The sequence below is a fragment of the Lepidochelys olivacea genome (assembly GCF_965140295.1).
Source record: "Lepidochelys olivacea isolate rLepOli2 genome assembly, chromosome: 1".
Lineage (NCBI taxonomy): Eukaryota > Metazoa > Chordata > Testudines > Cheloniidae > Lepidochelys > Lepidochelys olivacea.
Genome location: NC_140411.1, coordinates 143,217,538 through 143,243,988, shown reverse-complemented (window position 1 = coordinate 143,243,988; position 26,451 = coordinate 143,217,538). Strand labels below are relative to the sequence as shown.

At 41.0% G+C, this 26,451-nt stretch overlaps 1 protein-coding gene across 3 annotated transcripts in view; it reads right to left on the bottom strand.

Annotated features, from left to right (window-relative positions):
- CNKSR2 (connector enhancer of kinase suppressor of Ras 2) overlaps nucleotides 1-26,451 on the bottom strand; it is a 377,815-nt gene that overhangs the window by 170,656 nt on the left and 180,708 nt on the right. For all 3 annotated transcript variants that reach the window (XM_084643098.1, XM_084643099.1, XM_084643100.1), the window contains 2 exons: nucleotides 23,973-24,032; nucleotides 19,456-19,524 (listed from right to left, as the gene is read on the bottom strand). In XM_084643098.1, coding sequence (XP_084499224.1) covers nucleotides 19,456-19,524; nucleotides 23,973-24,032 — 129 coding nt within the window. The remainder of the gene's footprint in view (nucleotides 1-19,455; nucleotides 19,525-23,972; nucleotides 24,033-26,451) is intronic.

Genomic DNA, 26,451 nt, shown 5'->3' with positions numbered 1-26,451 from the left:
TTTTGTGGATCTGGACTTAAGTCCACACAGGCTAAGTAGCAGCCCAATAACTGAAGGTTGCTACTGGGAAGAACCAGGGAGGAGGCCCTGACAGTCGACAAAGTGCTCAACAAGAGTCTGTCTAGGGAAATGAAAGCTTTTCATAGCAGAGAGTTCAGGATCAGACCAAAATGGGGGTGCTGGAAAAGATAACTCTGCTGAAACTCCTTAAGGCAAGAAATTGAAAGAGCTCAAACAAGGATAAGGGTACAAACGTCCAATCATGACAAAGACTGGAGATCAGCATCACTAGGATCTTCACATATACACCCGGTGGGAGGGGGGAGAAGGGAAGACAGGCCAACTGGAAAGGTAATGAATTGATAATGGGTCTTCCTGTGGGTGTCATGAAGGAAGCACCAGTTGTCATATAGAATGCAGATATGTAAACAGGCATCTTTCAGGTCTGTACAACAGACCAAGAACCACCCCTTTGTAAGAGCAGACGCTTAATCTCTGACAGAGGCTTGAGAGGAACCAGGAAGGTTTCAATCTTGGACTGAACTCTACTGAGTACCCCTGAGAAAATACAACCCTAACACAAGCATCCGATGAAACATCAGCAGATGGCTTTCCACAGTGGTGGAGCTAGTGTTCCACAGCAGTTGGGGGGTGGTCCTGGCCTGATTGCTGTAGGGTTGCTTTGGGAGATCAGGAATAGGAAGGGAAGTGACTGGCAGTATTCTTTTTCTTCTCTATTTCCCCCCTTCATTATAGAGAAATAAAGGGGGAGGAAGAGAGGCAGAAGGAGGGAGAAAGAACAAACTCCGGTGATTATTCCAAAGGGGGCAAAGCAAACTAAAGCGATCATGTCTGGCAGAGGCTTATATCCTACAGGGGCAGGGTCTCAGGTTTTCCGCCTTGCTTCCAGCTAGTGGCACCATAGTACCATCTGGCCATGACTCCTATGTCATAATATGAGAGAAGAGATAGACATATGAAAATTATCTATGTATGTGTATACACATACAGATGAAAAACAAATATGTCTAAATTTGTTTAAAAAGGCAAGGTAGCACCTTCTTCTGGAGATCTGAACTCAAACTGAGCCCAGGTCACAGATTAAGTTAACTTGATTCTCCTAACCCACTTTCTCAAATTTTTGTCCTTTCATGTAACACCACTATGCAGTTTATCATGGTTAAATATCTTTGTTCAGGAGGCATGGTAGTTAAACAGCAGTGAGGCTGCAGATCAGGACTGAAGTCGAACAACATTGTGTAATGTGTGTAGTACCTGTCAACTGGATGCTTGATTGACAAATTCAAAGCATAAAGGAGTTCAGAAGTATCGAATCCCAATAGAGCAGGGGGGTGGAAAAAACCTCCCAAGTACACAGTCTCTTGGTTAGGTACAAAATTGTGACCACTGTATTCTTACTTGTTAAGCACCAGCACTATGCTCACTTCTGTAGACAACACAAAGAGACAGTCTTTGCCCCAAGCATCTTACAATTTAACTTTCTTAAATACTTTAATTATTTTACCTCAACATTTTTATTATATATTTATGTGGTGACATTATATGTACATGGTATTAGAGAATCATCTCCAGAGAACCAATATCTAATTCTTTTGAAAAATTCATCAGCATTTTGATTTCAAAAAGCAACACAAATTCCCAATTACCACTATTTTGGTATGATCATCACACTCTGTACCGCAGCAACACCTTGTAATACTTTACAGCATAAGCCATCTAACAGTTAGGAACTACAATATTGTGCCATCACCTGATAATTATTAGATAGCCCACACCTTCACAGTCCTGGAAGGTTCTTCCAATGCTTTTGCTGATGATTTATAGCATTCTTAGTGCAAATTCATATAATGTGCCACATCCTTAGGGGATAATTTATGTAAAGGACTGACTTTTTTTCTTGTAATAAGCACTATTACTTGAAGTCAAAATGTAGCACAACCTAAATGTTTGTTCAGTAACACATTATTAATACTCTACATTTATTCAGAAGTTTCTGTACAGAAAAATCCCAAATGAGTTTACAGACTAATATAGATAGATAGATAGATAGATAGATAGATAGATAGATAGATAGATAGATAGATAGGAATCATTCGGTGGAACACAGCAGCTGCCTTCAGGCATGACCATTATAGAACATTTTTTCCAAAGGAAAGGGAAGGGGAGAATCCCTAACCTACTTAAATAGTAAACAAAACAAAATATCTAAATTACAAAGGTAAATTACAGCAGAATTATACACAACAGAGTTGTCCATATTGGGATTCAGCCAGGACAATGGGATTAATGAGAAACACACTTATAAAAATGCTATTGGATATATTAAATGACTACACCTGGTCAGGATCTCTGTTTTACATCTCATTTGAAGGAAAAGACATCCAGGAGAGTGCAGTGGTCCCAAAGCAATGCCAAGGCTCCAGTCATGTACTGACTGAGGGGGAAGAGGGTTTCCAACTGTATCACAGTCAGCAATTCCTTCTGTTCTTTCCTCTAAAGATCTCCAATCCAGTTCCTGACCAAGTCTGATTTTACTTAGTTTCGCTCTCATTTTATATACACAAATGCCATATTTACATATAATGGCATTCATGCTCATCACAATGGTGTCTGTTCACCTGACATTGCTAGCAGGGGTTATGGTTGGAAGTAATGACTGAAGGATAAAATGGAAAAGAAATGAAGTAGAAAAATATATAGAGCAACTGCACAGATGGGCTGGCCAAAGATCCACAAGCCCCTTCTTAAAATTCTGCCAAAATGAAGGCAAGCTTGAGATAATTTTGATGCCTCTGATGGTTAATGCGAAATCCATTCTGTCAGTGATGATTTAACCCCAGGGCTGCCGACCTAGCTATTGTTCTCTTCTTTTTTCTTTCATGTATTCTTTGGAACAAACCAGATTCCACCAAATGATAGGTATTTTCAAAAATTACTGCTGAGGAGACACCACCCCTTTGATCTCTTATAAGGCCTTCACACTACTTCTCTTCAAATTACCAGTTGAAAACTATATATATATATATATGTAAGCAGTGTCAGGATGAGCTCCACCCTGACATCTGGTGGTGAGGTGTAGCAAGTTGTGGAAAAGAACTTCAGGGGCAGATCTCATTTGCATAGGCACACCCACCACGCCTAGAATGAGACCATAGCTGCCCAAATGGTCACTTTGGCCGCTGTGGGATCCCCAGTGTCTCTGTTATTGGGGCAGGAAGAATAAATTGTTATTACCCTGATTATGGGAACTGTGCTTGGAACTGTACGTGGCCTTTTGTTACGATGGAGGGATTCACCATCATCTAAGTAGCACTCGCTAGGCAAGGGTCATGGGTTCCAAAACTGTGTGAATGGAGAGAGGCTGGGGACAAGTATTAATACTTGGTGGCATGGGCCCCTTGGTGAGGGCCTTACATGCTGATTGTACTTCCTCCTCTCTCCACTGTGGAATATCAGAGCTAATTTTGATTTCATTAGAAGTCTAGTTATAGGCTGCTGAGCTCACTTTGGGCTGACAGTGCACCAGCACTGGGGCTCCCCTACTATAAGCTGAATTCACCTAAGAGCTGAAATCACTGAGTGTTGTGTTAAGTAGTGGGGGAGCCTGAAGATATATTGTGGAGCAGTTTGCGGGACGGCTGGTGAAGCAGTTCGACGCGGAGCAGTGTGTGGATGGCAGGAGCTGCTTGTGGGCCGTGGAGCTGAGTGAAGGAGTTCGTGGGGCGGCTGGCGGAGCGGAGCGCAGCTGAGCGAAGGAGTTCGTGGGGCGGCTGGTGGAGCGGAGCGCAGCTGAGCGAAGGAGTTCGTGGGGCGGCTGGTGGAGCGGAGTGCAGCTGCGCAAAGGAGTTTTGTGGGGCGGCTGGCGGAGCGGAGCGCCGCTATGGAGCTATGGGGCGGTCAGCTTCAGATCACGTAAGGTGCCTCTTACCCCCGTCCCATTTCCACCCAGGTTGGGAGGTAAAGCTCCGCCGATAAACTTTCGAACTCTGGGGCTGCCCTGACCAGGGACAGAGACTTTTGGGGCATTGGACTTTTGGGGTTGCTGGACTCAAGAACCAAAGGGAAAAGGGCATGCCCCAATTTGCCTGGGGTGGGGTTGTTTTTGCTCATGGGTTGTGTTATGAATCCAGTTGGTGGTGTTTCCCCAACATAATGCCACATTGTTTCTCTCTGTTATTAAAAGACTTTTGCTACACTCAGACTATGTGCTTGCGAGAGGGGAAGTATTGCCTCTTGGAGGCGCCCAGCGGGGGTGGTATATATTTGTCCCAGGTCGCTGGGTGGGGGCTCGAGCCGGTTTGCATTGTGTTATTGGAATGGAACCCCTAGATATTGAACCCGGCCCTTGTTGCTGCCAACTCTGACGGGCAGAAGGGTTACATTTTTGGGGGCTCGTCCGGGATGAGAGATGTGAAAGGGCTTTTCGAGAAATCATTACTTGCCTAACTCATGCTCCAGTCCTAGTTTTTGCTGACCCAAGCAAACCATTTATCCTGCATACTGATGCCAGTTTGGAGGGTCTGGGAGCAGTCCTGTACCAGGAAGTGGAAGGCAAATGTAAACCTGTAGCCTTTGCCAGCCGAGGATTGTCTGATAGTGAAACTCGCTATCCCACCCACAAGCTGGAGTTTTTGGCCTTGAAATGGGCCATCACTGAGAAATTTCGAGACTACTTGTATGGTGCTCAGTTCCAGGTGTGGACAGACAACAATCCACTGACTTATGTGTTAACAAGTGCTAAGCTGGATGCTACAGGGCAGAGATGGGTGGCCGCCTTGGCTAGCTATGAGTTCAGCATTCAGTACCGATCAGGGAGAAGCAATGTAGATGCAGATGCATTGTCCAGGCGTCCGCAGGCTCCAGAAGTTGCTGTGATACCCACAGATGGAGTGAGAGCTATTTGCAGTGTGAGTCGCCGAGAGCCAGAGGCCCGTGAAGACTTTCAGGGATGTGTTGCAGAAGCTTTGGGCCTGCCCCCTGAATGCATGCCTTCTGCTTCGGTGAACTATATTGCATTAGACCAATCTCCTTTGCCCATGCTCAATGCGGCTGACTGGCAAGAAGCCCAGCGGCAAGATATTGACATTCGTGATACACTACTTGCCAAAAGGGAGGGGCGAAGCCCAACTGCGGTTGTCCCACCTAACCCGGAGGGTAAACTACTATTGAGAGAATGGACCAAACTAAAACTGATTCAGGGAGTGCTACACCGAATGACCACTGACCCTTTACAAAAACAACGAGCACAACTAGTACTGCCAAAAAAGTACAGAGCCCTGGCCATGAGGGCCCTGCATGATGACTTTGGGCATTTAGGGATGGAGAGGACCCTGGAACTTATTCGTAGTAGGTTCTATTGGCCCCGAATGGCTGAAGATGTTCGCAGGAAATGTGAGACTTGCGCTCGATGTGTTCAAAGGAAAACTCTGCCCACGAGGGCTGCATATCTCAAGAACATCACCAGCAACAAACCTTTGGAGTTGGTATGCATTGATTTCTTGTCTGTAGAGGTAGACAAGAGGAATGTTGGAAACATTCTAGTAGTGACTGACCATTTTACACGGTATGCACAAGCATATCCCACACGTGATCAGAGGGCCACCACCGTTGCTCGAGTATTGTGGGACAAATATTTCTCAGTCTATGGATTCCCGGCTCGGATACACTCTGATCAGGGGCGGGATTTTGAGAGTCACCTTCTGAAGGAGGTGCTGAAGATAGCAGGAATTAAAAAGTCTAGGACAACGCCTTATCACCCCCAAGGTGATCCTCAGCCAGAGAGGTTCAATCGAACCCTATTAGATATGTTGGGAACTTTGCGACCAGAGCAGAAGGCAACCTGGAGCCAGCATGTCGCATTTCTGGTGCATGCCTACAATGCCACAAAGAACGATGCTACGGGAGTCACCCCATATCTCTTGATGTTTGGGCGAGAACCAAGATTACCCATAGACTTGTGCTTTGGTGTATCAGAGGATGGAGATAGCTATGAAACTCATCAGCAATATGTATCCCGACTAAGAGAAAAGCTGCGGGATGCTTATCGCTTAGCTACCGCTGCGGCTCGGAAGAACGCAGACCGCAACAAACATCGATATGATGCTAGAGTGCGTTCGCAGGAGCTCCAGCCGGGGGACAGAGTCTTGCTGCGAAATTTGGGTATTGCTGGCAAACACAAGATAGCTGACAGATGGAAGGCAATACCTTACCTGGTGATGGAAAAGCTGGGAGATCTGCCGGTCTACAAGATCAAACCTGAAGACGGTCCAGGGCAAATAAAGACGGTGCATAGAAACCTTTTGCTCCCTGTGGGGGAATTGGTAAGCACCCCTTGTGAGATGGGCCACGGCAGGGCCGCCGGGCAGAACAGAGGTGCTAGACCAAAGCCGCCATCCAACACAGACAGTGGGCCCCCTGCAGCTAACTTACCCCTATTCTGCACATCTGAGAGTGAGTCTGAGGAGGAAGACACAACCCTGGTGTATCCTGGGATGGAGACAAGATTTCAGTCTCGATCAGCTGAACCAAACGAGAGTTTTCCCTCTTCCGCCCTAAACCCAATGGCGGAACTATTTAGGCCCCTTTCTGATACCCCGGTGCTGCTGATGAGACCCCCCTGTGATGACACACACAGGTTATTGGACAATGGGGACAGACAGGTAGAGGATGTCCTGGGCACCTTGGACCCTCCAGCGTTAGAACTAGGAGTGCAGGGGCCTACGCCAGTAGCCGAGGGACCCTCCAGGGAAGCCTCTCCATCCGTCACTCAAGAGGATGTTCCCCTTACTTCGGCAACAGAGATTCTCAATAGACGAGACAGGGTGATAAGACCAGTGAAACGGTTAACTTATGATGCACCTGGGGTGACTAGTGAGGAGCCAATACATTTAGCACACAGGCTTGTGGAAGCTAAAGTGGGCTTCCTGAGGCCCTTTGGAGGAAACCAATGAGTTGGTATAAAGGGAGTGTGATTTGTCGGGACGACAAAGTCTTGGCTGGGGGGAGGATGTAAGCAGTGTCAGGATGAGCTCCACCCTGACATCTGGTGGTGAGGTGTAGCAAGTTGTGGAAAAGAACTTCAGGGGCAGATCTCATTTGCATAGGCACACCCACCACGCCTAGAATGAGACCATAGCTGCCCAAATGGTCACTTTGGCCGCTGTGGGATCCCCAGTGTCTCTGTTATTGGGGCAGGAAGAATAAATTGTTATTACCCTGATTATGGGAACTGTGCTTGGAACTGTACGTGGCCTTTTGTTACGATGGAGGGATTCACCATCATCTAAGTAGCACTCGCTAGGCAAGGGTCATGGGTTCCAAAACTGTGTGAATGGAGAGAGGCTGGGGACAAGTATTAATACTTGGTGGCATGGGCCCCTTGGTGAGGGCCTTACATGCTGATTGTACTTCCTCCTCTCTCCACTGTGGAATATCAGAGCTAATTTTGATTTCATTAGAAGTCTAGTTATAGGCTGCTGAGCTCACTTTGGGCTGACAGTGCACCAGCACTGGGGCTCCCCTACTATAAGCTGAATTCACCTAAGAGCTGAAATCACTGAGTGTTGTGTTAAGTAGTGGGGGAGCCTGAAGATATATTGTGGAGCAGTTTGCGGGACGGCTGGTGAAGCAGTTCGACGCGGAGCAGTGTGTGGATGGCAGGAGCTGCTTGTGGGCCGTGGAGCTGAGTGAAGGAGTTCGTGGGGCGGCTGGCGGAGCGGAGCGCAGCTGAGCGAAGGAGTTCGTGGGGCGGCTGGTGGAGCGGAGCGCAGCTGAGCGAAGGAGTTCGTGGGGCGGCTGGTGGAGCGGAGTGCAGCTGCGCAAAGGAGTTTTGTGGGGCGGCTGGCGGAGCGGAGCGCCGCTATGGAGCTATGGGGCGGTCAGCTTCAGATCACGTAAGGTGCCTCTTACCCCCGTCCCATTTCCACCCAGGTTGGGAGGTAAAGCTCCGCCGATAAACTTTCGAACTCTGGGGCTGCCCTGACCAGGGACAGAGACTTTTGGGGCATTGGACTTTTGGGGTTGCTGGACTCAAGAACCAAAGGGAAAAGGGCATGCCCCAATTTGCCTGGGGTGGGGTTGTTTTTGCTCATGGGTTGTGTTATGAATCCAGTTGGTGGTGTTTCCCCAACATAATGCCACATTGTTTCTCTCTGTTATTAAAAGACTTTTGCTACACTCAGACTATGTGCTTGCGAGAGGGGAAGTATTGCCTCTTGGAGGCGCCCAGCGGGGGTGGTATATATTTGTCCCAGGTCGCTGGGTGGGGGCTCGAGCCGGTTTGCATTGTGTTATTGGAATGGAACCCCTAGATATTGAACCCGGCCCTTGTTGCTGCCAACTCTGACGGGCAGAAGGGTTACATATATATATATATATATATATATATATATAAATATGTATATATATATATATAGTTGAACATGGTATATTATGACTATACTCAATAAATTTTTTTCCTGAAGGGTATTTCCAGCAAAGGGCAGCTTAATACAGGTGCATTTGTTAAGTAACAAGGCCTCTTCCTTGTTAGTTACATGAAAGGGTGTTTGTTCACATGTGGAAACAAATGAGTGAGATTTGTAACATACACATCTCTGGTGCACATGATTTAAGCACAACACTATTGTGTGTGTGGGTTTTATATATCTATCATCTCTCTCTCTCTCTCTCTGTATATATATATATATAAAATAAAAACATCATTTTTATAGAATGTCTTATATAATGTCTTTTATATAATGTTCCTGACAGATTTGAAATTCCTTGTACAAACTTAAATTGAAATACAAACTGTATGCAGAGATAATTTAATTTCAAAATACTTTAGAGGGTGTGTGTGAGGGGGGCACCACTATTTAATACCTTATACCCATATTATGTAACCATTTAGGAAACTAAGAATGAGATATCCTACTGAAACTTCAGGAGGAATTAGGAGGGCAGAATCCAATCACCTAAGCTGAAGTTTAAACCTGGATCGACAGTATCCTGGCGGGCGGTGGTCTATGACAGGGGACTCAGGACAGAGTTCTGAAGTAAATTACAAGACCATTTCCATTAACTAACATGGGCTTGACATTTAGCATTTTTGAAGAGGCCTGAAAAAGCATTTGGCTGCAACATCCTACCACCCCTAAAAACAATTGATTCCTGTCCACCAATATCAAACCATGATTCACAGGACTGACCAGAGGATTTTCAGAAGGGTTAGAAAGATGATTTCTTTGGGATATGCTCCTGACTCATCTTTCATAAAAGCATGTGCATATGATCAACAGAAGAAGTAGATCCCCATTCTTTGTTCCTTTTGAACCTTCATGATTTTTGTTGCATTATTTTGTGTGTTCTTTATATGGAAAAGGACTAGAAACTTTATATTTAAATGTAAGATAAGATGCTTCTTTACATTTCTATTTCTAGCCAAATTGATTTTTAATTGCACCTGCATTATCAAAGCGTGATGGATGCTGTAGTCCAAGGTGCTACAGACTCGATGTTTAGAACTCTCAGGCGGACTCCCAATACTCCACTAACCCGCCTGGGACCAAATTTCTTTTTTGAATTATTTCCCTCAAGGCCAGATTTATAAGGCTTTGAGCTAAAGCACTTTCATTGAGGAGAAAAACTGGTTTGAAACCTAGACCTAGAGAGGTCTTCTATCCAGTCCCCTGCACTAAAGGAGGATTAAGTATTATCTAGACCAGGGATTCTCAACCTTTTTCTTTCTGAGGCCCCCCCAACATGCTACAAAAACTCCACGGCCCACTTGTGCCACAACAACTGTTTTTCTGCACATAAAACCCAGGACTGGCGTAAAGGGGTAGCAAGGAGGACAATTGCTCAGGCTTTGGCTTCAGCCCTGGGTGGTGGGGATAGGAGCCCTGGGCTTCAGTCCCATGCAGCTTTCCACCCTGGGCCCAAGCGAGTCTAACAATGGCCCCAAACCCCTGGTTAAGAACTGCTGACAGGTGTTTGTCTAACCTGCTCTTAAAAACCTCCAGTGATGGAGATTCCACAGCCTCCCTAGGCCATTTATTCCAGTGCTTAACTACCTTTACAGTTATGAAGTTTTTCCTAATGTCCAACCTAAACCTCCCTTGCTGCAATTTAAGCCCATTGCTTCTTATCCTACCCTCAGAGGTTAAGAAGAACATTTGTTCTCCCTCCTCCTTGTCACAACCTTTTATGTACTTGAAGCCTGTTAGGTCCCATCTCAGGCTTCTCTTCTCCAGAGTAAATAAACCCAATTTTTTCAATCTTTCCACATAGGTCATGTTTTCTAGATCTTTAATCCTTTTTGTTGCTCTTCTCTGGACTTTCTCCAATTTGTCCACATCCTTCCTGAAAGGTGGCGCCCAGAACTGGACACAATAGTCCAGTGGAGGCCTAATCAGCATGGAGTAGAGTGAAAGAATTACTTCTTGTGTCTTGCTTACAACACTCATGATAATACATCCCAGAATTATGTTTGCCTTTTTTTTTTTTTTAAACACACTGTTGACTCTCATTTAGCTTGTGATCCACTATGATCCCCAGTTCCCTTTCAGCAGTACTCCTTTCTAGGCAGTCATTTCCCATTTTGAATGTGTTCCTTCCGAAGTAGAGTACTTTGAATTTGTCCTCATTGAATTTCATCCAGATCATTTTGAATTTTAATCCTATCCTCCAAAGCACTTGTAATCCCTGCTAGCTTGGTATTGTTCACAAACTTTTTATAAGTGTACTCTCTATATCATTATCTAAATCACTGATGAAGATATTGAAGAACTGGACCCAGGACCAATCTCTGCAGGACCTCACTTGATATGCCTGTCCAGGTTGACTGTGAAGCACTGATAACTACTCTCTGAGAATGGTTTTCCAACTTGTTATGCACCCACCTTATAGTAGCTCAATTTAGGCTGTATTTCCCCAGTTTGTTTATGAGAAGGTCATGCGAGATAGTATCAAAAGCCTTACTAATGTCAAGATATACTACATCTACTGCTTCTGTCAAAGAAATCTGTTAGGTTGGTTTGACATGATTTGTTCTTGACAAATCCATGCTGACTGTTACTTATCACCTTATTATCGTCTCCGTGTATGCTAATCGATTGCTTAATTATTTGCTCCATTATGTTTCTGGTTATTGAAGTTAACCTGACTTGTCTGTAATTCCTTGGGTTGTCCTTATTCCCCTTTTTATAAATGGGCACTATATTTGCCCTTTTCCAGTCCTCTGTAATCTCTCCCTTCTTCCACGATTTTTCGAAGATAATCACTAATAGCTCAGATATCTCCTCCGTCAGCTTCTTGAGCATTCTAGGATGTATTTCATCAGGCCCTGTTGACTTGAAGACATGCAACTTATTTAAGTAATTTTTAACTTGTTCTTTGCCTATTGTAGCCTCAAATCCTCTCTCATTTTCACTGGCATTCACCATGTTACATGTCCATCTGCTTTTAAACTAAAAGTCCTTTAGCACTTCTGCCATTTCCACATTTTCTGTTATTGTTTCCTCCCGCTTCTCGTTGACTAATGGGCTTACCCAGTGCTTGGTCTTTCTCTTGCTTCTACTGCATTTGTAGAATGTTTTCTTGTTACCCTCTATGTCTCTAGCTACTTTAATCTCGTTTTGTGCCTTGGCCTTTCTAATTTTATCTCTTCATGCTTGCGCTATTTCTTTATATTCATCCTTTGTAATCTGACCTAGTTTCCAATTTTTGTAGGACTCTTTTTTTGGTTTGAGATAACTGAAGATCCCCTGGTTAAGCCAGGGTGATCTCTTGCCATACTTCCTATCTTTCCTATGCAGTGGGATAGTTTGTTTTTGTGCCCTTAATAATGTCTCCTTGAAAAACTGCCAACTCTCTTGAACTGTTTTTCCCCTTAGAATTGCTTCCCATGGGATCTTATCTACCAACTCCCTGAGTTTGCTAAAACCTGCCTTCTTAAAATCCATCTTCTTTATTGTGCTGTTTCCCCCTTGCTATTCCTTAGAATCATGAACTCTAGCATTTCACGATCACTTTCACCCACACTACCTTTCACTTTCAAATTCTCAACCAGTTCCTCCTTATTTGTCAAAATCAAATCTAGAAGAGCCTCTACACCCTAGTAGCTTTCTCCAACTTCTAAAATAAAAAATTGTCTCCAATACTTTCCAAGAACTTGTTGGATAATCTGTGCTATGCTGTGTCAGTTTCCCAACAGATGTCTGGGTAGATAAAGTCCTGTGCTTTGGATGATTTTGTTAGTTGAACTGCAACAGCTGCTTTTAAAAAATGTGAAAGAAACTAAGGTTTTCCATAGGAGGAACAAACAAAAACATCAGAGGACCACTCTATAACTAGTAATGGAGAACAAATAAATAAATGGAAACTCAAACTAAACAACTGATATTGTCCTTTTAGCTCATACAACACAGAGATATGGATGAACTAGAACAGAATATGCAAGTATAATCCATCAGTGTGGAACAACAACAGATGCTGGGTTCTACTGGGTAGGATCTTTGATAGTATAGGTCCAGACAACTTAAACTTCACTCAACTTCAAAAAAATTAACTTCTTAAGTATTGAGAAGGTCTGGGAAAATGAAAGTGCATTACATGTAACAGCATGTACCACAATACAAATGTCTGTGAGGTGATTATTATTATTTTCTTAACACAATTTGACACTTCTCTGCTCATACTGTAAGCACTGTATTTTCACCCCAACAAGAATTTTTAAAGCAGTTATGCAACATATTTGTTCCATCTGCAACAAAATGAAAAAAAATTATTAAAATCTCTTAATTTCAGATAAGTGAGTGGCTTTGTTCCTAATGCCCAAATCGTACTGCTAGCTTCTGAGAAAGGCTCTTTTCCACACAGGCTATGTTAAAATTACAGGAAAACTGGGATTACTCCTCAGAACAGCTCTTTAAAAAGTAGTGGAAGAGAAACTTTAATGTACACTGAACTTAGCTCAATACTAACACTCTTTAATTTTATGAGGGGATAGCTGGGCAGGTATTAGAAACTCACTATATGCCTATCTCCAAAACCAAAAATAATCAAATGTTTTATGTTGCATGAAAGTATAGGATAGTTTACACTTTGATTAAACCTTCTAAGCCATGAGGGATTTATTATTAAGAATGTGTCAGTTTTCTGTGTGAAGACATGAAGCAACTTCCACAGCCACTGTTGACTTGGTCAATGTGATCCAAAAGGATTTTCCCATATTAGAGAGGCCAACATGCTCTGAGAGAGATAGATATTATTATTATCTATGTACCACCTAGCTCCAAATTAAAGTTTAAACTGTAACTGTGTGTAGTAAGTACATAGGAATTATTAGCCACCACATAAGATTGTCCACCAGTGATATACCTCAGATACATCAATGATATTTTCATTCTCTGGACAGACAACTTAAACTCCCTCATAGATTCCCACCACAACTTCAGCAATCACCATCCATCCATCAAACTCTCTCGAGAACACGTCCACATCAGCATCAACTTTCTGGACACCAAATCAGCTTCAACAATGGAACCCTACAGACACTGATATGCAGATCACCACACCTACCTTCCTAGACCCAGTAAACACCCCAAACACAACAAGAAATCTGTTATCAACAGCCAAGCACTCTGATACCACAGAATATGCTCTGAGGAGAAAGTCCAGGATATACACTTTCAACTACCTTCTTCAAACAAGGACACTCCACTAGAGAAGTAGATCACATCATGGAAGATGCCATCCCAAATAGCCCAAGAGAACCTGCTTCAATACAGAAATAAAATCCCTTCTGACTGCAAATCCCTAGTTGTCACCTACCATTCCACACCGGAACCCATATGGGGTATCATTAAACAACAACAACGCATACTCAGTGGGGATCCCATCCTGAAATAAATCTTTCCTAAACGCCCACTTCTGGCCTTCAAACAACCCCTGACTTGTCCATGCTCAACATCAGAAGAAAGATCCCCACAGAGCAGGACAAATCAACTCAAAGCAGCAACAGATTCTGCCACAACAACAGTGCAGACATATCTTCACTGCTAGAATGAACAATATCCCCCCACAACACATCTTTCAAGATTCATGGACCCTGCACATGCCTATCACAACAACGTGGAATACCTCATCCAGTGCACTAAATGACCCAACAACAATTATGTAGGTGAAACCAGACAATCTCTACATTCTCAAATGAACTCACAGGAAACCGAAGAAAGACAAAAACACTATCACCTGTGGATGAATGCTTTTCACAAAACTTCAATCTATATCTGACCTTTCAGTCCTCATCCTCAAAGAAAATCTGCACAATACTTTCAAAAGACAAACCTGGATGCTTAAATCCATTACTTTACTCAACACCAAAAATCATGGACTGAACAGACACACTGGATTTATGGTTTATTACCACAATCTGTTACCCACTAACCTCCTTTTTTTTGTCCTATGATTGCAGAGGTGTTAACAGGGCATTCTACCTTGAATGATCCCTTAAAATACCTAAAAAAAGAAAAGGAGTACTTATGGCACCTTAGAGACTAACAAATTTGTTAGTCTCTAAGGTGCCACAAGTACTCCTTTTCTTTTTGAAGATACAGACTAACAAGGCTGCTACTCTGAAACTTAAAATACCTGTTAAGTACTTAGGCTAAACAATCTGTTCCACCTTGCATTTTACTGTGAGGCTGGGAGTTCCTTTCCCAGACCTGAAGAAGAGCTGTGTATGGCTGGAAAGTTAGTGTCTCTCTCACCAACAGAAGTTGGTCCAATAAAAGATATCACCTCATCCACCTTGCCTCTCTAATGTCCACTAATTAGTTCAATTTGCCCTAGTTTTTTACATCCATTGGTAGACACAGTCAGAAATGCTAGTACATATTTTCTGATGAGTTTTAGCTAATAAAAATACATAAAATATAGAGATCTACTGCTACACGTCAATTCAACCTTTTATCAGAACTGCATATAATATGCGAAAGACATTTCCAAATTATAGAAAATACTTCCACTTCACAGGAGATTGATTAACAATCATCAACCACTCAGCTATCCTCCACTCTCAGTAGATACTCCTGTGGTTTCTCCCTTACAAACCTACAATATAGTTTTACTACAGACATATCCAAAATTCTAGAGGTAACAGTGAACAATAATAGTTCACCTGAGAGATATCAACAACCTTTCTCCCAAGACTTTTTGACTGATCAAGAGGGTGTAAGAAGGGTTGTCTTGGAACATGCTTGAATAATAAATATGAAGTTGTTTGAACACTGGTACATTATACACATTCTGCTATGTTTGTTTTTTTTAACTTTTGTACAAGAAATATTTTAGGCAAAAAGGCATTTTATGGAAATTAACACTGGAATTTTCAAGGAAACCTAAGGGAGTGATGAGCCCAAAATCCACTGAATTTCAGTGAGAGAGACGGGCATCTAAACCTTAGAATACTTCAGAGATCCCAGCCTTCAATAGTAAGGCAAAATATTGTATTGATGGAACTCTGCTGTAGCTATTTAATTTCAGTAAACTACAATAAACAAGGAAGCTTTTCCGAATTGCAAATTAACATTTTCTAAACTAATTTAAACTTAATTTTTAACGTTAATAAGAATATTTAAATTCCAATGGTTATGCCAGAAAAAAATGGATTGTGTTATATTATGTAGGTTTCATAGCAATATAGCATAAAGAATCATGACTCTCACTTGAGACCTTTTGATTCCAGTGCCAATTTCCATAACCATATGCATTAAATACCAGCACTTGCACAGAGGATGCCAATAAAGAATGGTTTGACATTCAGCATAAGAACACATTAATTGGAACATGTATCATGAAAATAAGCATGAATAAGTCATTTATCTTGCTTTGCCAGTTTGTTATGCTGTTTACTTTAAAATCAACAGACATTTGCAAAGAAGAAGCTTTCTCAAGATTAAAATACTGATATTGGGTCAGGAGTTAGCTGAAAATCTTGTTCATTATGCAGAGTTATAAATTAACATCTTCTTTTCCCTAATATATATACATTCTCATATTGACGCAGGAAAATTAGCATTGAAAATGTAGTATTGATTTTTAAAAACATAAGCAAAACGTATTCAACATTTTGCTCAATTTTTCACTTTATGCTAAAGTTAAAAGGAATCTTTTAAGTAAAATTATGTTTAGGTTTCCCGCATGCAAGGTACCAAATTAATTACAATTATAGGTTAATAATATTTGTCTATAGTTCTATTGTAAATCTCCAATGACTTGGTAATAATTATTTAAACCTTAAAGAGGGGTTTGAAAAGGACTCAGGATTGATAAATGGATAGGTAAGAGATGATCTACAGAAGCATGCTGAAAAATAGAACCACCAGTCTCAATTGTCTAATAATATAATAAGTGAGAATAAACAGATGCTTAAAAAAACAGAAAGGCTGGAAAATCCAGTGTGTAGGATCCTCAGAAACCTGAGCTTCCAAATGAGGAAAAAGCTGAAAGTATAATTGATCTATTTATCTGTTTTCAGAGAAAAACGGCTTGCCACAGTTAGATTGCAAGTTCTTCAGGACACATATCAGCCTGTTCAGTAATTAGCACAGCAGGGTCTGATCATGGCCAGGGACACAAAATAGAATATATTTTGAAGTGAACAGGAGTATTGAATACCACCGACAGGATGATAGATGCTTATCATATTGTAAGTTTCTAATCACCAAAATAAAGAAAAAATCTTGGGTGCAGTGAGACCACAAATATATAAACAAAACATATCTATATAATCACTGCACCCATGATCCTCTCTCTCTCTCTCTCTCTGAGAAACAGAAAGAGAAAATATGTAATAGAAAAGATCCTGGGTGCAGTAAGACCACAAAAAAATATTTTTAAAATTTGCATTTAATCAAAATCTAGTTTGTAGGAGATAAAACTCAGACTTTTTTTTTGCCTCCACAATATCATTTGAAGCAATTGTCACTTTTAGCATTGTAGCCAAATGGGCTTTACAATTTTTCAACGCTCCAAAATACATACATATGGATCAAATCTTGTGGGTCTACAAATCCAAGTCAAATGGAGGGCCCAGTCTTCCTTGTAACACAATGTAGAAGCTGCATTTCAGTATCCAGCAAAAGTGCTCATTTGTCATAAGGGGAGAAGCAGTACTTATTTTGGAATGCTGAAAATATGTAAAAGCCATTTGGCTACAATACCAAAGATGACAACTGCCTCAGAACATATTGTGGAGGCAATAAAAATCTGTGTTTTATATTCCAGAAACTAGATTTTGAATACATGTACTATTCTATTACAATATATGTACTCTATACTGTATGTTATAGCATACAAAATAAAATTGTAAATTATTTTTACTTCAACAATTTCCTATTACATAAATTGCAAAAGAATTATACACCTCAAAAGTCACATTTGTGGTGTCTGGTTTATTGCTCAGGGGGGGAAATGAACTTTCAGAAATTGAATTTAAAGTGGAACTATGATTCTTAGATAACAAAAGATCATCTCAAGATTTCTGTCATATTATTTACAAGTAAAAATCTGTCCTCATTACAAAGTAAAGGGAGTGCAGATATGGCACGAAAATCAGATGGTTGAAATTTTTAGAGCTGACTAAGCGATTTAGTGACAACTTCCATTGAAATTAATAGGAAGAACATTCATTCCATTCTAGAGACTGAGTGCTTGTTGATGTGTTTCTTAGGACTTTTATACTTTTTGGTTGATTTTAATAGAGTTTTGATATGAAAAGCTTTTAAAGATTGAAGGGTTCTTTGGCTTCCTGTAGTTGGGAAAAATAAAGAAGAGACTCACAATGTATGTGTATGGATAATGGCACCTTGCTTTAGCATTTTATATAGTTGAACTTAATAGTACAAATTGAAACGGTTATTCCACAGATCAAAAACAACAAGGAAAAAACTCCACCTTGCCCTGTTCTGGTTAGGCTTATCAATTTAAATTTCCCAGCACAAAAGGTAGCACCTCATCAGTTAACTTTCATACATGTACAGTATATTATATATCAAATTTAACTGGATAGCATAATGAAATACTATTATGAGCTGTGCAGAGGAACTGACATACTATACAATTTCATCAGTTCCCAAAGCCATAAATGGAACCCGACAAGGAATTAAGAAACGTATTTTTAACAAACTATTGCTGTACTAACAAAAGTTTAGAAACTTTTTTGGTCAGTTAAATTGTTTGCAAGAATACTTTTTCATTAAAATGTATTATTTTCACTATTCTTAATGAAAGACAGATAGCCTATACATATTCCCAACTATACATGGGAAAACAAAGTGTATCTTTTAAAATTACAATAATATTTATTTTATGTTACAAGACACAAGAATATGTTTATCATAAAGAAAAAGAGATTTTTCTTTAGATTGCAGTAGTTTAATAGTCCTAAATAAGGTCAGCAGAAAGTAATATAAAGCACTTCAATTTTGGTAGTAATAATAGGAAATTATTAAGTATACCTAATGGTGTTTTTACTCCTAATTTTCCAATTTTGAAAAATTTAAATTATGTGTATCAACAATGGTTAGATTAAGTCAGAATAGTAACTATATATGCACCTTTTTTTCTGGCACACAAACATAGGCTGGGTGCATTCTATTAAGTTTTAAATTAAAGAAGCTTTCCAGTTCCTAGCAAGTAATGTCAATCTTTAGCCTGCAACTATAGTACCATTCAAATTATCTGAATCTCTCCTATCCAAAACTTCTATTGCCCAGAACAAAGCTATGTCCATTGATAATGCCTAGTCAAAATGAAAATTCCCTAGGTTATCCAGAACCTCCGCTATCTAAGATAATTCAACATCTCCCATAATATTCACAAGAACATAAGAATGGCCATACTGGGTCAAACCAATGGTCCATCTAGCCCAGTATCCTGTCTTCAGACAGTGACGATGCCAGATGCCCCAGAGGGAATGAACAGAACAGGTAATCAACAAGTGATCCATCCTGTCGCCCATTCCCAGCTTCTGGCAATCAGAGGCTAGGGACACCATCCCTGCCCATCCTGGCTAATAGCCATTGATGGACCCATACTCCATGAATTTATCTAGTTCTTTTTTGAACCCCTTTATAGTCTTGGCCTTTACAACATTTTCCAGCAAAGAGTTCCACAGGTTGACTGTGCATTGTGTGAAGTAATACTTCCTTATTCAGATGATAAAGGATAAGCACGAACACCACATATTTTCCTCTCCCAGAAATTGTGAGATTCTGTTACAAAGTGCATTTGGAAGGTGGGGGAAGAGGGCAAGGAATAAAAAAAACCTTGCATGTAAAACCCACTATTAATTTAGCAAAATATAAAACATTTCTACACATTTCTTCATATACATGCTGATATGCCAGTGCACCTCTATTTCCAATTGACACAGAACATATTTATACATACCACAGTTTGGTGGTTAACTTGAATCACTTCATCTCCAGCATGGATTTTCTTGCACCGATCTGCAGGTGACTGAATTTAAAATAAAAGAGGTGATAAAGAAGACAGTTCTTACTGGTCACCATCTCTCTTTCAGCAGTACGATTGCTACGCTATGTAAGTCAGGTTAGATTCATAATTACATTCTCCAATGAAGTAAATAAATAAAAAAGATTTTTAATTAAGCCATTCACAGTTGTTTGACACAATATTCTGTATAACTGTATGCAAGACAGTAAAATGTTAAAAAGGTAGTAATGTTTATGTTATCAAAGGTTAACCAGTTTCTAAGGATGCCTTTTTAATACTAATAAGTTACCAATCGTTTTAAGCCATCTAATATCTGTAAATCTTAGAGGTCCACCTTCTGCTAATGCTCAGGGTGTCAGAGCTCTAATGGACAACAGCTTCATAAATATACTTTGCAACATTATGTCTTTCATGTTCTAATCTAATTAAAACAAATACTTTAAGTGAACTTCAGAAAAATCAATATTTTTTTGCATGCAGATACAATCAGTATCTAGGGTAAGACAGATTAACTGTAAATTTATATTTCTAAACTATTATTAGTTGTGAGAGATGCAACTAGAACATGGATCCTGTAAAAATCCATACCTTCAAAGATGAATTAGTAGAGGTAGTTTTGCTTCTCTAAATAACAGCCTCATTTAAAAAACCCATTTCTATTTCTCATATTTCTATCTTTAATATATGCAGTGTTGTCTTAGAAGAGCTCCGTGGAGCCCAAAAGCATATCTCTTTCACCAACAGAAGTTGGTCAGATAAAAGATACTACCTCACCCACCTTGTCTCTTTAACATTTTCAATAGACTAATTACTCTTGGTGCAAAACAATTACACTAAACTTTCTATAAAGCAATACTTCTTCGACTTTTCCCACCCAGACTGCAGCTGATAGCATGTAGATAGAGCCCCACCAACTTCAACTGGGCTCCGCACAGATACAGAAGTTCACTTGCTATCAATAGAAGGATCAAAGAGCCACAGTATGAAAGTGTCAGGATCTATGCCCCAGGAACTCCAAAAAGTTGCTACATTTTTGTTTTGAGCAACTAGAATCAGACACATTAACTTTATCAATGGCTTTACTAAAAAAGAAATGATCTAGATGTAATATTCCCAAAGTCCAGAATTCAGTTTAATCATAACAACATAACTGAACCATTTTGTCTGTCAAAATGTTTGCCTCTTGCAGTCACATTGTCCCCTTCTGCTGTGATCATGCAGATTTCACCATAATAAGCTGAGTCAGCATTTGGATGGGAGATGTCCAAGAAAAATATGTGCGTTGCAAGAAGTGGTGTTAGGGAAGAGGACCACCCATGGAATCATAGACTATCCCATATAGTGTTGTGCAGGTGAAAGTGCCATTTTGCATATAACATGTAAAATTGAAGTCCTGGCCACTCACTGAGCTCTTTCAGTACTAGAGATAATTGCATTCCTCTCATTAGAGGGTTGTTGATTTTGTGATTGGCTGGTTTTTCAAGTAGGAATCAATACAGACACCTGCACTGATGACTATTTCCTTTTACAGTTTAGTTTAATGAAATCAGAGGGGGACTTTATAAATAACTACTTTCTAAGAACTTCATATGGTGACTGTTAGAATAAAAAAGCAAAGATCCGACTCTTGAAGCACTAATGTGTGGACTGATACATGTCACAACATGACTCCAGTTTGAAAATATTTCCTTTTGAATCTCTTACCAGGATACTCATCAGAGAATTAAACATTTAATTTTGCAAACAATGATCAGTTCAGGTTTCCTTTCAACTAATGAATCGAGTCTCTCATTTTTCTTACATATTTATATTATGAATTGTAAAAATGTACTCACCAGTCTTTTTACACCATGTACAAACTCCCTCCCCACCCCATGCACTCATGCCTGACCCATCACCCTGCCTCAGGGCATCCCACATAATCATTACTTTCAAGCTAAAGTCTGAGTAAAGAGATAAGCCTTGAACCATGAGGTTAACACATTCTAACTCTGCAGGAGCACCAGAGAAAACACAGTACAGAGCCAAGAGACCCTCCATGGAGAATCTGACTCCATTCTCTCTGAGCAAAAATCTAAAGATTTATAGCACAAATGCCCAACTAATTTTAATGGCTAAAATGGTATATTGGGAGAGAAATGTTGCTTCTAATGTTGCCAAGATCCAAATCATAGACGGCTGTATAGACGGACATCAAAGCCTTGAATCGCACCTAGCAGGCGATTGCAGAGTTAAGGATAACAAACGTAATACGCAGTGCATGCTTTGCAATACTAAGTATATAGGTAGCTATATTTTGCACAGGAAACAGCTTCTCAGTGGTCTTCTAGGGTAGCTTCATGGAAAGAGTATTGCATAAATCCTGCCTGGAGGTTACAATAGCTATGAAATGCTCCATATCAGAAAAAAAAAAGATCACAAACGTTTGGTCATATGTAGAAGCAAAGAGATTTTTTGACTGCCACTGCCATTTAGAAATCCACTAGCATCCCAGATTGCAAACTATCAATGGAAAAAAGGTAGGTAACATCTTCCCAGAAATGACAGGCACCAATCCTTTCAGAATCTGTAGATGCTTCCTCTTGTACACCAGTATGACGCCTGTCTTTTCCATATTATGCATGGTCCTAACAACCAAATGTTTGAAAGATGCTAACAGCTTACTCTCCATTAAAACTTTATTAGCCATTAGTAGTAGTATGTCCATATCCAACCAGTAGGCTGAAGCTTTCTTAACACCTCCAGGGCTTCAGTGCATGAAACTGATCAAGACCAAATTAAAAAAAAACATTGTGTTTGCTTCCTCCTGACAGGACTCTGCTACTATATAATTATATCGATGCATAAGGGAGGAAATGAAATGAATGAAATCTCAAGATTCTTAGGGAATTTATTATCTTCCCCTTTGTGAAATAAAACATCCCAGTAATTTGTAGACTTTGTCGGTTGTATATCTTAGTTTTTTAAGTTTAAGGGAAACTCAAATTTCAAAACTCTTCTCTCATTTTTGCTTATGTCTCCCAGAAATATCACAACCCTCCTGCACCAACACTGAACTGTACTTAATTCCACCTGTGATGTTGGGAGCTGTGGTTTGATTTGTAAGAACCCTGACTGAGTCTTCAAGTTCCTTAATGGCTTATGTTGTTCCTCCTTCAGGAAGACTGGTGTTCACAGAGGTCCTACCACAGACATATTGTAGAATACAGCCCAACAACATTGTCTGCAGCAAGAGAAAGAAGAAATGGTCAAAGGTCCAAGGAAAGCTTGCATGCTGCAGGTCCTGTGGAGGACCTGATCCTTCCCCACACACATTCCTATTCTATCTGGCATTCTATCTGGCATGAGATATTTCCAGAGTCCCAGTGCAAAAATCAGATGTAAAAGTATTCAGTATTTTAGACGCTTCATGTTTGTCAGGAAATGATATAGTAGCAGAGTAGAACAAGTATTTCTTTGTAAGTTTGTTTGAGCATGAGGTCATCAGGAAGTTTTCAAGAGAAATTGACTAAACAATCCTGAAAGCTGCACAGTCTTGTGTTAGAGGCCTGCTCTGTATCTATTGTTATGGATTAAAGCCCTAAAAAAAACCCCATCAGCTTGCAATCTCCCTCATGGGCAGCCAATTCTGTACAAAGGGGGTGGAGGAGAAGGAGAAAGTAAACTATAAGGCAGCTGAAAAGTATGCAGTTGTGTTTTGCTTAGAGTTCCCTTTGGTGTCCTTCAATGAGTAAGCTCACATCTAAGTGATCCCTACTATAGAGAGACAAGGTGGGTGAGGTAATGTCTTTTATTGGGCCAACTTCTGTTGGAGAGAGAGACCAGCTTTTGAGCCACATAGAGCTCTGCTTAGAGATCTGTGTGGCTCCCAAGCTTGTCTCTCTCATCAACAGAAGTTGGTCCAATAAAAGACATTACCTCACCCACCTTGTCTCTCTACCATCCTGGAATTGACATGGCTACAACTACACTTCCCTACTACAATGTTACTCAGAAGTCTATGCAGAAATGTACAACAACATTTTTTAATATCAATTTCAAAGGATGCACTTATTTCCATGCTTTTACTTCCATTACAAAATTAAATGAGGTTGGATAGACATAAAAACTATTTTTTCTTGTGCCACAGCAAACTCCAGCATATAAGTCAGTACATATTAAAAACATTTATCTTTTACACACAGTCCAAGAAAACCCCAGCAAGTCAGTTGTCTCCTAATTTGATCAAGGGAAGCATTTTAAATACCTTGCAAGAATGAAGTAAAGCTGACTGTCCTGGATTAATAAACAAAAGCAATCTCATTTTTGCCCTCCAACTTGCCATTGATCCCTCACAGCCAACTAGCAGAGTTTTGCAAGCAAAATATAGTCTGTAGCGAAGGGAAGGCATTAACCAAATGTAAGGTCAAAAAAGCTTCCAGGCCTGAATGTACAGTATTAGCAATACTTACATTTTCTGTTGTTCCAGTAATTACATGGAGACCATCATATGTTGATTTAATGTACATACCCTAAGAAAAAGACATCATGGGAAAGAATTTGTAAAGTATTTCATAAACTATTACCATCCAAAACAATTTGCATATCTCTCTAAAAGGAAAATCTATCAATTATTTGAGCTATAAATTAACACATGCCACAAGGAATACCTCTCTGGACAGAAAAGTGTGGTGCGGTGGTTTTTTTTTTTTTTTCTGGAATGGGGGCGTAAAGGAGAGAAGTTAACTGAGATAGAACAATAAGACTGAATGATTGTGGCACCTATGCAGAAGTTACAATTTGAAGCTTTATCTTTGTGAATATCCATGGCTTTAGTGGTACCTCACAAATATCCCTTACACTAGAAACACCACTGCAACATTATCTGCTTACAAAGAAACCCAACTGCTGTATTAGGATGACTGGTGCCTTCAGCTACCAGAATCTAAGGTTTCATTAAAAATAAGTTCTTTAGCCATTAAGATTGCAAAGATAAACTTTCAAATGTGAACCAAGTGGAAACCGAACCTGTGATGTGTACCTGAAACAACAGCTCTAAGAATTGCTAACTGCCTCATTCACCTCAACACCATGTTAACTGTAAACCTTAATCATGACAATTTGCTAACTATTTTAATGCTGATCAATGCACACCAAAAAGAAGAAGGATTACCATATATGTAGAACTGTATAATCTCCTGTGAGTGACATCTCATTTTGAAGTCATAAGAACATAAAGATTAGTTTGTGGGCAGATGTTGGGACCATACCAGAACTACCTGGTATATTTTAATAGCAAGCACTGAGCCACAAATGGGGGAATACACTACAAAACTAACTGCTTTCTTTTTTAAAGAGAGACCCATCTGTAGTATGATAGTATGTTGTACAAGTAAGAAAACTAACCTTATCATCTAATCATGATTTTGCCAAGTTTAAGACCTACATAACACACTCTTAGCAAACCAGATGCCTGGCAACCGTAGCGAGAACTAGAGTTGGGGGAGCTGCCACATTCCAAGTCATGCTCTGCACCCTCACCCTCCTTGCAAAATTCTATCATTCTCTGGGTGACATCAGCAAAGAGGCCCAAATTGTTCACCCTAGATGCCATGTGCTGCTGTTCAATCACTTCTACAACTCCCTTCCTTCCCTTTCAACAGACCTCTCTGCAGAAAGGAGGCAGACACTGGGCAGGCCAGGAGAGCACTGCTTCCATTCTAGCCCCTCAGATCAACCCAGGAAAGATAAGTTTTCAGGCGACATGCTGTTCTCTCTCCTCTACCTGGGGCACCACAGCCAAGAGTGAATCCCTAGCAGAGGACGTCAACTGGAACTGTGCTGCCAGGGAGTGGTCACCAGAGACTAGACCAGTGGTTCTCAAGCTTTTTAGGGTCGCGCCCTCTCTTACCTGTGTCCATGCTTGCCCCCTTCCCACGAGCCGGGGCCTGGAGTGGGGATGCAACTCCAGGTAAGGCAACCACGGCTGGGACTGCGGCTTGGACCGGGTCTGGGAGCAAGGTTGGCAGTCGGATTAGGAGCAGAGCCCCGGACAGGGGCCGAGTCTGGGGGCGGGGCCAGAGCTGCAGCCGGGGCCAGGAGTGGAGCTGGGTGGCACTCCCTTCCCACCCTCTGTGCAGGCTTGACTGGGCCCCGCCACACCCCCAGGAACTTTCCTCCATGTCATCCTAGGGGGACGTGCCCCACAGTTTGGTGACCTCTGGACTAGACAGTGAGGATGCATGGAGCCTCCAGATGGAGGGTTTTGGATGCCTGCAAATTTCCTGGGATTAATAATGCGTGGGGCCAGTCTCTGCAACCTTTCTGATGATGAGGCGGGGTGGGCAACCACTCCCAAAATGGAACAAAGTGAGGGGAGAATCCCCCAAGAGGACCATTGAAGATTTCCTCCCACAAAGCCTGCCTGCTTCCACCTCCTCCCCAAGAAAGGGATTATCTGACTCCAAATTTTTAACTTCCCTATTACTCCATCATTCGGCTCTGCAAAGATATCCGCAAAGATCATTCTGCTCCGCATAGCCCGAGGCAGTAAATCATTGGCATCGCCCCTACTGGACATGCCATGCTACCACGGGCAAAGTAGAGACTGAGTTCCACTCCATGCTGCTCAGAACGCTCCATGAGGATTCCTGTCTCTCCCCCCCCCCACCCTCTTATGCCAACACACAACTTGCTCACTCCACAGTCACTCACTACTGGGGACTAGAAGGGAAAATCATTGTAATCCACAGATTCATAGGACAATGTCATTTTCCCATTAATATGTTACCCAGCATCATGCGATTTTCTATTTATTTAGATAAATATCTTTAATAGCTATCACCTGTGTAAGGTAGGAAAGTGCTATTATTCCCATTTTACAGATGGGAAACTAAGGCATAACGAGGCTAAGGCCATATCTACATTATGGGCACTATAGCAACGCAGCTA